Consider the following 14217-nt stretch of genomic DNA (forward strand, 5'->3'; position numbering starts at 1 on the left):
TAACTACCACCAGCTGCATCTATTTGTATGTCTGAGACACACATTTCCAAAATAGAATGTACAATCTCTGTGCTTTACCTCACCAACCCAAAGCACCCGGTATTGTTGTCTAGTTTACCTTTCTTTATTATGAATGAGAACTCTATCCCACTGGGTGCCCAAGCTAGACCCTGGGATGACATCACTAATTCTCCATCTTCACGACTGACTATATCCAATCAAACACTAGATCCTATCCATTTAATCTTCTGCTCTCTTGAATTTATAAATTTTTCTTTCTTCTACAACCCAGTTTGATTTAGGCCAAAATGCTTACCATATTTTACATGACCATTTTTATCTTGCTATTGGTTTATTTCATTAGCCCTATCTATCTCTCATGACTCCTTCCTTGCTCGTTCTGTTTCATGAAGGAGAAGCTACCTTTATTTCCCTAACTTTGGCAGGTTTCCTTGCAGGCTTTTGCAGGTGTTGTTTCTGTATTGGAATTTCTTTCCTCACATCTCTGCCAGGCGAACAACTGATATACTTTTCAGGTCAGAAATTAGATATCTGTTCCAAAGGATCCTGTGTCTATCCCTCTTTGTCTCATAGGTATTTATGTATCTACATCTCCTAGTAAAGTATCATCATATCTTCATTACCTAAACCAGTGCCTGGTAAACTATAAACAATAACAATTTTGTATTAAATGGATTAATCAATGATATATGTCATTCTTCTAGACAGAATCTGACTTACAGATGGAACAAATAAATGACAAACCAACTCATTGCTAAGGATTAACAAGGAGGAGAAAATTTTCATTGAGGAGTTTATTGTGAGCTAGGAAATACTGTTGCTTCAAATTAAACAATGTACCAAATTAGAGAACAATTTCATTTAAGATTATAGGTACCCTACCAAGGCCAAATGACTGACCTGCTTCAGGATATTTGTGGCCCAGGGGCCACATGACCACATGGCCATCATGTTTATTATGACCTGCTGTAACTCTAGAGATATATCTCTGTCTGTTGGTGTGCTCACTTAAATGCTTTTTAACTCACATGCACCAAATGGTGTTCACCCCACATTTGATGCCACTGATACACAGAGATTTGGGGAGCACACACTAAGAAGGTGTTACCTTTCACTGATTGGAGCTCATGGGCAGATCACAGATACATATGTCTCCAGTTTTCTGAGAATTCTGCAGAAAGTATGCTTGGGCTAGGCATAGCTGTGCACACCACAGCACTGTGTTACAAGAAAGTGACCCACCATCCTGCTGCTCTCATTTTATATGAGATGAGTCTGAAAGTGACCTCAAAACTGGGAGAAAACAGTCTGAGTTTGGATATATAGTCTACAACAGAATATCAGAGAGTGAGAATGCCAGCTGCCTGCCAAGTGGAGGCTTTGGGTAAAATGAAGATTTTGCACAGCACCCCTTGTTAGGAGAGGAGGAAAACCCTGATTCCAGCTGGCTCATTACCAGGCAAATTCAGGAGAGTATATGGATCATTCATTGAACAAACCTGTTTGTCTCCCCACAAACATTATTGCATATACAGAATAGCAACAATAAGCAAAAGAATCAAATAATGAGTTCTAGGATGTGTGTATATAGAAACACATATTTATGCATAAAGAAATTTGTGAAGGAACGCATAACAGACTTCAATCTTAAAGGTGGCAGAGGATAGGGTATAAGAATGCTTTCTTCATGCATCTACGTACATTTTTTTCTTTTATTTTTTATTGTAGTATAAGTGTTTTACAGCGTTGTGTTAGTTTCTGTTGCACAACAAAGTGAATCAGCTATATGTATACCTATATCCCCTCCCTCATGGACTTCCCTCCCACACCCCCATACATCCCACCCATCTAGGTCATCACAGAGCACTGAGCTGTACTCCCTGTGCTATACAGCAGGTTCCCACTAGCTATCAATTTTACACATGGTAGTGTATATAAGTCAATCCTAATCTCCCAATTCATCCCACCCTCACATTACCCCTCTGTGTCCACATGTCCATTCTCTATGTCTGCGTCTCTATTCCTGCCTTGCAAATAGCTTTATCTGTACCATTTTTCTAGATTCCACATAAATGTGTTAATATATGATATTTGTTTTTCTCTTTCTGACTTACTTCACTCTGTATGACAGACTCTAGGTCCATCCACATCTACAAATGACCCAATTTCTTTCCATTTTAAGGCTGAGTAATATTCCATTGTATATATGTACCACATCTTCTTTATCCATTCATCTGTTGATGGACATTTAGGTTGCTTCCATGTCCTGGCTACTGTAAATAGTGCTGCAATGAACATTGGGTACATGTATCTTTTTGAATTATGGTTTTCTCAGGATATATGCCCAGGAGTGGGATTGCTGGGTCATATGGTAGTTCTATTTTTAGTTTTTTTAGGGAACCGCCATACTATTCTCCATAGTGACTGTGTCGATTTACATTCCCACCAGTAGTGCAAGAGGTTTCCCTTTTCTCCACACCCTCTCCATCATTTATTGTTTGTAGATATTTTGATGATGGCCGTTCTGACTGGTGTGAAGTGATACCTCATTGTAGTTTTGATTTGCATTTCTCTAGTAATTAGTGATGTTGAGCATCTTTTCATGTGCCTCTTGGCCATCTGTATGTCTTTTTTGGAGAAATGTCTATTTATGCCTTCTGCCCATTTTTTGATTGGGTTGTTTGTTTGTTTGTTTTATATTCAGCTGCATGAGCTGTTTGTATATTTTGGAGATTAATCTTCATCAGTTGCTTCGTTTGCAAATATTTTCTCCCATTCTGAGGGTTGTCTTTTCATCTTGTATATGCTTTCCTTTGCTGTGCAAAAGCTTTTAAGTTTAACTTTACTTTCTAGTTGCATCAAAATGCACTTAGGAGTTAGTTCTGTAGTCATATGTAGTTGTGTCTTCTCTATTGCTATTTTTTTTTTTTTAGATTTTATACCTTAGATACTTTTCATTTACTATTACATTAAAAAATGAGTGAACCATTGAAAGGAGAAAAAGACATAATCAATATTAATCATATGTATTTAATGTACCCTAAAAAAATAACCAATCATTGATCTCCAGTGACTCAAGTCCTGACTTGAATGGCCTTTCTGTTTGCAAATGCAATTAGAAAGTCTAGTCAGTTCAATTTAATAGTCCCATCAAGTGAGTTATCTGGCTTAGAACTCCCTCCCACTTGTTGAGAACCTAAATGTATATTGAAAAGCAAAGGTAAATATAATACCCCCTCCACTCTCAAAGAGTTCCCAAAGAGCAAAGTATGTCCTTTGAAAAATCTCTAGAGAACATTTTCCAACATTTAATTACTTCAAAATCTGAAAATATACCTCTCCCCAAAGTCACATTTTATCTAACTTTAAAAATTACAAATCAAGACACCTGAAATTCAAAAGAGAAGTGGATTTTGGAACTGAGAGGGGAAAGTGATAAGCAAATAATTATGACCCTTTATCTCTGATAGGATCCTTGTGGGCACTCTGGTTATAACCACAGGTCTCCTTCAGTTTCTTTCTTAGATCAGCCCAGTTAAGTATCCTTTTTGTTGATGACATGAGATTACATAATGACAATGAGGAAACCAAGAAGAATAAAAATATAGTATTCAGCTTTTAAAATTCAAGTTAGGGGTTTAGAGATGCAAATAAATTATTTTGGTCTTTTGTTTTGCAGATTCTGAATTTTTCATTTCAGTTTCATACTATAAAGCACATTCCTTTTTTTATCCCCTCCCTTTGGATTTGCTTGGTAATGCCATGGTTTGTTGAATGTTAAATACTGTATGTTTTCTCTTGGGTCCCAGCATTGTAATGACAGGCTTTCCATCTGACCGGCAAAGGGGATGGTGTTCATAGTGTCCATTGCAATGGACATACTATGGTATTTGTTGGTGACCCTTGGATTTCCAAATCTAACTTCCTTAAAATAAAGTGAAAGTGGGTAGATTTATTTGCTATATGTAAATATGGTTTGAGGTTGAATGAGCAATTTTCATTTCCATTTGACTGATTTGGATGCAGTGTATAGACAGGAAGATTATCTACCTTTGTGGTGAAAGAAGCTTCTCCTATTAACATGGAAAATGATTTGGAGATTGCTGGTAACACTATGTAAGATAGGAAAGTAACAGAGAGAAAGGGAGTTTATTGTAGATATTGTCTTTATTGTCATTTAAGATGTGAATATAAAATACTTTTGAAAATTTTGGAGGAGTAAGATGATGGAGAAAGGATATTCAAACTAAAGGCTATTCATGTCTGTAATTTAAAAGATTGGTTGGAACATTATTTATGGAAGAATTTGAAGCCCTAACTGGATCTTAGAAAATTATTTACCTTAAGAGAAATCGCCAAGCCTGAAATTCAGACCTATATGAAAATAATATAAAGGAGAGAGAAATTGGGTATGTAGACGTGTGTGAAAGATGAGTGTAGAGCAGCCCTGTTTTGGAAAACTGATGGTGTGATCAATACATAACATTTCATTCAGTGGGGAGGAAATGGATTTCTCAGAGCTAATCATTTCTACTGAATCCAGGAAATAGTTGATTTATGTATAATTATGCACACAGGTGCACACAAGCAAAAATAAAAAATTCCTTACAACATCGAGACTGATCAAATCAAATGATTTTCAGAAATTAAAATAGGATTAAAATTGAAACATGTCTTAATCACATTTGCAGTGTCTCTGCACATTGGTGGTAACTAATTATGTTGGGTTCCTTATGAATCTGATCAGTGTTCCTTATAGTATAATTAAAGGAAGATTAGTAACTGAAACATTTCAGAGTTTAAATTTTTATGATAAAAAAAAGCCTATGATAGTGAGGTAGTTTGTTTCTTTTCCCTGAAAGTGTTTAACCTGCAATAGCAATGGTTTAGACCATACCAGGAGATATTAGACATTTGCTTGCTGAATATGTGTTAACAATTTGTAATTTTATTCTCATTTTTAGTAATTTGATTATTTCATAAAGCACCCTGGTGCCTTTTTTATTGTAGCACTAAAATTCGCTCAATGCTGGGCTTCCCTGGTGGTGCAGTGGTTGAGAGTCCACCTGCCGATGCAGGGGACACGAGTTCATGCCCCGGTCCAGGAAGATCCCACATGCCTCGGAGCGGCTGGGCCCGTGAGCCATGGCTGCTGAGCCTGTGCGTCCGGAGCCTGTGCTCCACAATGGGAGAGGCCACAACAGTGAGAGGCCTGCGTATTGCCAAAAAAATAAATAAATAAATAAATAAATAATAAAAAATCGCTCAATGCAACACCTCATTACACTTAGTGTTTCTTGGTCTAGAAATTATGTACTAAGGAATTATGTACTGTTTCTATATTCAAAGCTAGGTTGTTCACAAAGTCTCCATTGTACAAGCAGCAACTATACTATCAATCTATTTATTTCACTGGGCTACAAATAATTGAGTTTCAAGTTGATCTGTAAAATGTCAAGTGTTTGTAAGTGGTACATATAAACAAAAAAGATTGTATTTATTCCCATTTGGATTTAATTTAATAATACCAGGCCCCATGCTTTTAAAAAGAATACTCTTTTGTTTTTTCTGTTTTTCTTTTAAAGATCTCTCCAAGGACTTAGAAGTCTCCAAATGATATAAATCCTATGATCAGATTGCCTTCAAAGATTCAGTACTTTGTTAAGCAACTGTTCTTCATATTATTATTATTTTAATAGATGAAATTATTGGATAACTATATTTTAAAAATCAAATGTTGAGAATTAGGAAAAGGAGATTATGGGAATAGTCTTGTGAAATGTATTATCTAACTTTCTGAAAGTCATAATTAGCTCCATTTTATCTTAGCTATACAATTCTGATAGTATGAATTGCTGAATATTTTATAAGATAAATATAGCTGAAAGATTTTACTGGGTTTCCAAAATATTGTCAATGCTCAGAATAATACAATTTGTAAGGTATATATCTTCCTAAGAGACTTTAAATTCTGTGAAATATTACTTTTAAATCATTGTAACTAATATAGTTTTGAAATTGAAATTAATTTAGGAGTTCAAACACCTGCTTTTAAATGTAAGACAGAATTCTTCAGTTTTGTTTGTCAAAGATGAGTCAAGGTAATGTACATTATTTGTCTGGTATTTGATTAAGATCATTATTCAATACAATTATGTTATTTAGGTGCTCTATATTAATAATTGCCTCTCCTGCAAAGACTAGGATTAATGTGCTATTTTGGGGCAGTGATTCAACATTTATCTCTTCATATTTTATTTAAGAAAATTTTTAGTGTTGTAGTGAATGTTATTTGATAGTCTGCATTTTTTGTTATTGATTAGTATATTACTTTATGTTTAAATTGCAATCCACGTTTGATTATTTTTATCTTGCACTTTGTAAGGAAGAGGCCCTAAGCATTACACATGATATGAGCATAAATGTAAGCATATTTATTTTCCTTTAATAGTATATTTAATCCTTGTAAACATTACAACCTTCTCAAAATATCCAAAACATCCATAATTTCAAACTAAACTACATACATAATGAAATATTGTAACATCAAATCATATGTATATTGCACAAAGAATGGATCAAATTCCATATTGTTTTCTTACTTACTCCTTTTCAATTTACGTATTACTCTTTCTGCTAGGTTATGATTAGTATACAATATAGTAAACCAGAAAAATGAGATTTACATAATCTTCTTAATGAACTGTCTGAATTTGGAACGTGTTCTACTTTTTTAGAGGAAAAGAAGAGGTTTTGTTGTAATTTAATCTCTACCATGGGCATAGATTAAGCGCTTAACTAGCACTTGTCGATTGATTGATTGATTGATTAAATGATTGATTGTACTACACTAATATCAGTTTGAAAACTTTGTTGCCATATACAGACATGAGACATCACATACAGTTAAATGTTCTCTTTTTCCTCTTGACCCGTAGAAGGTTTTATTTAATTTATAAATGTAGATCACTGAATTATATATAAAGGAGCACCTGCATATAATGGGACAATTTTGTATCTACATATAATAGCAATTAAATATGAAAAACATACAAGGGATGTATTTCAGTATATAGAAATAAGCAATAGTGACTGTAACAGTTGGCTGTATTCGCATGTTTGTAAGTTGCTTAAGGAAGTGATATTAACCTTTTTGTAATTAATAAATCTGTCTTCTCTCTGGGTCTCTTTAAACTATTATACACTGAACTTCTACACTATTTTAATATTATGATTTTTGACTAAAGATTTTTATTTAGGTACATAGATTTATGAGTGATAAGACTGCATTGTGAAAAAATTTATGTACACTCTGTGGCCTATTTAATATTAATTTCCACTTTGCTCATCATGTCAGTTGATATAATGAAAAGCAGCTTGAATCAGAATGTTTTCTCTTAGGGTTGGAAATTTAATTATGCAATTAATTGGAAAATAAGTTACAGTGGAAATAATCTTGTGTTATACCCAGTGTTCTATTATTTTTTATATAAATGTTCACATTGTGTTTGTAATCTGACATCACAATGATGGTATATTGACCTTCAATAAGTATGTGTCATTAGACAAAACATTGAAAAAATATATATGTAGTATTGCACTATTTTCTAAAAATGATATTCCTTTTGAAAATAATAATGCATAAACAAGTATAGGATGACTTCACAATGTGAAAGTGTTTGGGCATTTCCCATAATATAACAGATCACTTTTAAACTACAGATGTAGATGAGCTGGCTTAATTCTAACTCTGTAAGTTTGATTAATTCTGGGCACGATTGCAAAGAAAGTATGTGATCATCATTACTAGAACCTGAACATGGGCTTGGAAGGCCTCTTGTGTTTCTCCTAATCTGATCTTCAACTTAGACTAATAGCCTTTCTACAATATCCCTAACAAACATTCACCAAATTGTGGTGAAATGCTTTAGGGATGAGGAACTTCTCCACTAGCTTTGATTGGATAACTCTTAATAAAAATATCCTTTCTTATATTGAGCCCAATTTTGTTCCTTTATAACCTTTTATTACTGTTCTGGTTTTTGGCTGTTTTGGTTAAATAATTCATTATGTAGTTGAAGACAGCTGTCAAGCCACTCTCTCCAGTTGAAACGTCTCTGATATCTTTAACCATTCTTTATATCTTTTGGTTTTTCAGACACCCTAGGCATTCTGGTGCTTGCCTTCTACTGAAGATAATCCAATTTGTTAATTGAAGGCTTGTCTTTTTCCTTTTCTTTCTCTTCTTCCTTTTTTAATGATCTGTGGCAGAGAGTGCTAGTTACCTATTAAAATCCATTTTTTTCTTCTTTACTAACAGAACGCCAGTTTTATTGGAGACAAAGTCAGTAAAAATTCATAACTTCTTAGCTCCCTGAGATGACCATTCACATATTTTCTGACCAATCATATTTAAGTACAAAATGTTAGCTATATTCTCCCTAAAAATGCCTTTACAGTGGTATTGACTCACATTGATGGACCTTTTCTTTTACCTTTCTTCTTTCTGACTGTAATTCAGAAAAAAAGAGGTGGATCCATCATCTTGTGCTAACGAGGCAACAGCATTCACTAAGAGTGGCTGAACAGGAATACTGAAGGTCAGTAGATCTCAGATTGAAATGGAGCAGGGTTCTGTGGTCCTTCCCCGCCATGTCCTCCACCTGCCTTTTGTCTGTGGAGAAACTTTAGCCAAAGAATAAGTTTAATCAGAGAAGTGAGAAAATATAGAAGCAAAGGAAAACAGTCCAACAAGACTAAATAATAATAGTTTAGTCAAATTTAAGCAAAGTCAAGGACCTTTAGTTCTCAAGGGCTATAGATAATATTCTGAGCCATATCCTTTGAGCGGTCCAGTAGACACTAAAACACCCACCAGGTGGAAGAAGTTACGTACATGATGACCAAACTGTAGCCATGACATAAGCTGCCACAATTCTGAGAATTGGCCTCAAAGATATGGGAACAAACCAACCCTGGAACTGAAGATTAACTGTACTTAAAACAATCAAGAAGATGCTGATCAGACCACCGCATGACCAATTTCAAGATGGCTGTCAGAGCTGAGTGTGCTGTATCTGCATGTAGCCCCCCTCCCTCTGCCTATAAAAGCTCTTGCCCATGGATTGGGGGGGTGTCGGCCTTTGGACAAGAGTCTGCCCTCCCATTCACCCCCACCCCTCATTGCTGGCATCCAAGATAAGCAAACTTTCCTTTCCACCAACCTTGCCTCTTTATTGGCTCTTGAGCAGTGAGGAGCCAAACCCCATGTTGCATCATTTACAAGATGACATTGTAGAACTGGCATACCACCTTTGAATTGCCTATCTCCAAATTGCTCTTGTGAGAGAAAAATAATTCACTAACTTGTTTAAACTACTGTTAGGGTTTTTGTTACATATAGTCAAACTCAATGTCTAATACATTTAAAAAAAACTATATAGCTCTGGAACTAAGGTAATGCTGAAGACATAGCCTAATTTGGTGATTATGCCAAAATGGGGGCATGGTACTTCTAAGGGTGCATATATAATTTTAAGGGATACAGTATACTGTGTGCTTAGGTTACATTTATTGTCCATTATAATTCTCAGGTCCTTTTTTTTTTTTTTTTTTACATGAAGTATGATTCAGCTTTGTCTTCTACTATACAGATATGATTTTGAAAATTTAAAATACAAGATATGCCACAGAGGGAAAACAGAGCTTTTGGAGTCAAACAGAACTAAATTTTGGGCCTATTATTCTTAAATTCTTTGCCTCTCATTTCATTTTTTTAAATTGAAGTATAGATGATTTACAATATTGGGTTAGATGCCCCTCATTTTTTTGTCATCTATAAAATAGGGTTGTAACCATCGCTTCATTAGCTTTTTGTGAGATTAAAAAAACCAGCAACAACAACAAAAATAGTACTGTGAACAGCACATAGTAGGCCATTTCATAGAAAACAGACATTTATTGATCTTGAGTCAGGTCTTGAGTCAGCCTAACCAGACCTTTGGCAATCTTAATTCCATTCTCTATTATGTTAATTTCTCCCAACAGTGTATGTCCTGATCATCTGATGTGAATATTACACATGATTCTTCATGTAGATATGATAGTAGGTGAATAATGAATCATACATAGCAATGTTCTTAAAATTTAATGTGCCTATGAATTACCTGGTCATCTTGTTAAAGTGCAGTTTCTGATGCATAGGTTTAGGGTGGGCCTGAGATTCTGCACTTTCAACAAGCTTCCAGGTAATAGTGGTCCATGGATTACACTTTGAATAATAGGAATATGGATAACTTTATGATTTGGGCCTCCATATTACAATTTGTGAAGACACAAAAACTGATTTTTAAAAACTTTTTATATTGACATATGATCTGTGCAGCTGGCAAAGCATGAACTAACATGAAGATGTTTAAAGTATATTAGATTCTTAAGGAACCTACATACTGTTCTCCATAGTGGCTGTATCAATTTACATTCCCACCAACAATGTAGCAGGGTTCCCTTTTCTCCACACCCTCTCCAGAATTTATTGTTCGTAGACTTTTTGATGATGGTCATTCTGACTGGTGTGAGGTGATATCTCATTGTAATTTTGATTTGCAATTCTCTAATAATTAGTGATGTTGAACATCTTTCCATGTGCCTGTTGGCCATCTGTATGTCTTCTTTGGAGAAATGTATATTTAGGTCTTCTGCCCATTTTTTGATTGGGTTGTTTGTTTTTCTGATATTGAGCTGCATGAGCTGTTTGTAAATTTTGGAGATTAATCCCTTGTTGGTCACATCGTTTGCAAATATTTTCTCCCATTCTGTGGGCTGTCTTTTTGTTTTGCTTATGTTTTCCTTTGCTGTGCAAAAGCTTTTGAGTGTAATGGGTCCCATTTGTTTATTTTTGTTTTTATTTGCATTACTCTGGGAGATGGATAGAAAAAGATATTGTCGTGATTTATGTCAGAGTGTTCTGCCTATGTTTTCCTCTAAGAGATTTATAGTATCCGGTTTTACATTTAGGTCTTTAATCCATTTTGAGTTTATTTTTGTGTATGGGGTTAAAGAATGTTCTAGTTTCATTTTTTTACATGTGGCTGTCCAGTTTTCCCAGCACCATTTATTGAGGAGACTGTGTTTTCTCCACCGTATAGTCTTGCCTCTTTTGTCATAGATTAATTGACCATAAGTGCATGGGTTTATTTCTGGGCTTTCTATCTTGTTCCATTGATCTATATTTCTGTTTTTGTGCCTGTATGATACTGTTTTGATAACTGTAGCTTTGTAGTATAGTCTGAAGTCAGGGAGCCTGATTCCTCCAGATCCATTTTTCTTTCTCAAGAGTGCTTTGGCTATTTGTGGTCTTTTGCATCTCCTTACAAGTTTTAAGATTTTTTGTTCTATTTCTGTGAAAAACGCTGTTGGTAATTTGATAGGGATTGCATTGAATCTATAGATTGCCTTGGTTAGTATAGTCATTTTGACAATATTGATTCTTCCAATCCAAGAACATGTTATATCTCTCCATCTGTTTGTGTCATTTTTGAATTCTCTCATCAGCATCTTACAGTTTTCAGAGTACAGTTCTTTTGCCTCCTTGCATAGGTTTATTTCTAGGTATTTTACTTTTTTTTGATGCAATGGTAAATGGGATTGTTTCTTTAATTTCTCTTTCTGATCTTTTGTTGTTAGTGTATAGAAATGCAACAGATTTCTGTGTATTAATTTTGTATCCTGTAGCTTTACCAAATTCACTGATGAGCTCTAGTAGTTTTCTGTTGCATCTTTAGGATTTTCCTGATATAGTATCATGTCATCTGCAAGCAGTGACAGTTTTACTTCTTTTCCAATTTAGATTCTCTTTATTTCTTTTTCTTCTCTGATTGCCATGGCTAGGATTTCCAAAACTATGTTGAATAAAAGTGGTGAGAGTGGACATCCTGTCTTGTTCCTGATCTTAGAGGAAATGCTTTCAGGTTTTCACCATTGAGTACGATGTTAGCTGTAGGTTTGTCATGTATGACCTTTACTATGTTGAGGTATGTTACCTCTATGCTCACTTTCTGGAGAGTTTTTATCATAAATAGCTGTTGAATTTTGTCAAAAGCTTTTTCTGCATCTGTTGAGATGATCATATGGTTTTTATTCTTCAACTTGTTTATGTGGGGTATCACACTGAATGATTTGTGGATATTGAAAAATCCTTGCATCCCTGGAATAAATCCCACTTGGTCATGGTGTATGATCCATTTAATGCACTGTTGGATTTGATTTGCTAGTATTTTATTGAGGGGTTCTGCATCTATGTTCTTCAATGATATTGGCCTGTAATTTTCTTTTTTTTGTGGTATTTTTTCTGGTTTTGGTATCAGAGTGATAGTGGCCTCATAGAATGAGTTAGGGGTTTTTCTTCTTCTGCAATTTTTTTGAGTTTCAGAAGGATAGGTGTTAATTCTTAAATAAATAGATACACGTATGTATATATAACTGAATCACTTTGCTGTACACCTGAAATTAACACAATATTGTTCATCAGTTATACCTATTTATATATAAAAGTATATTAGAAAAAGCCAAAGGTTTTGGATCTGGGGAAACATGTATTTTAATACCCAACTTACTATTCATGTAATCTTTGGCAAGTTATTTAACAGTAAAGTGAAAATATAATATTTGGCTTATCTAAATATTAAATAATAGTATCATACTAAGAAGCAGATAGCATGATACCTATTGCATATTAGAAATTTAACAACTATTATTTCCTCTCCTTCTTTTATTTTATTTTATTTTTTCCAATACTATTATTTATATCACAGGGTAGATATAGGCAGCCATAGATATACATATATACATGTATTATTTTGTAAACACATGCATACATACACAAACACATATACATAGATATTTCATTTTCTCATCACATCTTAAAGATTTCCCTTTATTTCTTTTTTTTTCTATTTTTTTATTAGTTTCTGCTTTATAACAAAGTGAATCAGTCATACATATACATCTGTTCCCACATCCCCTCCCTCATGCATCTCCCTCCCTCCCACCCTCCACATCCCTCCCCTCCAGGGGGTCACAAAGCACCGAGCTGATCTCCCTGTGCTCTGCGGCTGCTTCCCACTATCTATCTACCCTACGTTTGGTACTGTATATATGTCCATGCCTCTCTTTCGCTTTGTCACAGCTTACCCTTCCCCCTCCCCATATCCTCAAGTCCATTCTCAAGTAGGTCTGTGTCTTTATTCCCGTTTTACCCCTAGGTTCTTCATGACATTTTTTTTCTTATATTCCATATATATGTGTTAGCATACGGTATTTGTCTTTCTCTTTCTGACTTACTTCACTCTGTATGACAGACTCTAGGTCTATCCACCTCATTACAAATAGTTCAGTTTCGTTTCTTTTTAAGGCTGAGTAATATTCCATTGTATATATGTGCCACATCTTCTTTATCCATTCATCCGATGATGGACACTTAGGTTGTTTCCAGCTCCGGGCTATTGTGAATAGAGCTGCAATGAACATTTTGGTCCATGTCTCTTTTTGAATTATGGTTTTCTCAGGGTATATGCCTAGTAGTGGGATTGCTGGGTCATATGGTAGTTCTATTTTTAGTTTTTTAAGGAACCTCCATACTGTCCTCCATAGTGGCTGTACCAATTCACATTCCCACCAGCAGTGCAAGAGTGTTCCCTTTTCTCCACACCCTCTCCAGCATTTATTGTTTCTAGATTTCTTGATGATGGCCATTCTGAATGGTGTGAGATGATATCTCATTGTAGTTTTGATTTGCATTTCTCTAATGATGAATGATGTTGAGCATTCTTTCATGTGTTTGTTGGCAGTCTGTATATCTTCTTTGGAGAAATGCCTATTTAAGTCTTCTGCCCATTTTTGGATTGGGTTGTTTGTTTTTTTGCTATTGAGCTGCATGAGCTGTTTATAAATCTTGGAGATTAATCCTTTGTCAGTTGCTTCATTTGCAAATATTTTCTCCCATTCTGAGGTTGTCTTTTGGTCTTGTTTATGGTTTCCTTTGCTGTGCAAAAGCTTTGAAGTTTCATTAGGTCCCATTTGTTTATCTTTGTTTTTATTTCCATTTCTCTAGGAGGTGGGTCCAAAAGGATCTTGCTGTGATTTATGTCATAGAGTGTTCTACCTATGTTTTCCTCTAAGAGTTTGATAGTTTCTGGC

At 34.9% G+C, this 14217-nt stretch overlaps 1 protein-coding gene across 2 annotated transcripts in view; it reads left to right on the top strand.

The window, feature by feature from the left end:
* KCTD8 (potassium channel tetramerization domain containing 8) overlaps window positions 1-14217 on the top strand; it is a 274627-nt gene that overhangs the window by 149052 nt on the left and 111358 nt on the right. The window contains exon 2 of one of the 2 annotated variants that reach the window (XM_060110522.1): window positions 8543-8621. The exons of the other annotated variant lie outside the window; for it this stretch is intronic. Within the exon in view, the coding sequence (XP_059966505.1) occupies window positions 8543-8619 (77 nt within the window). The 3' untranslated portion in view covers window positions 8620-8621. The remainder of the gene's footprint in view (window positions 1-8542; window positions 8622-14217) is intronic. 2 annotated transcript variants of the gene reach the window in all.

The sequence above is a fragment of the Mesoplodon densirostris genome, chromosome 1 (genome assembly GCF_025265405.1).
Source record: "Mesoplodon densirostris isolate mMesDen1 chromosome 1, mMesDen1 primary haplotype, whole genome shotgun sequence".
Taxonomy (NCBI): Eukaryota; Metazoa; Chordata; class Mammalia; order Artiodactyla; family Ziphiidae; genus Mesoplodon; species Mesoplodon densirostris.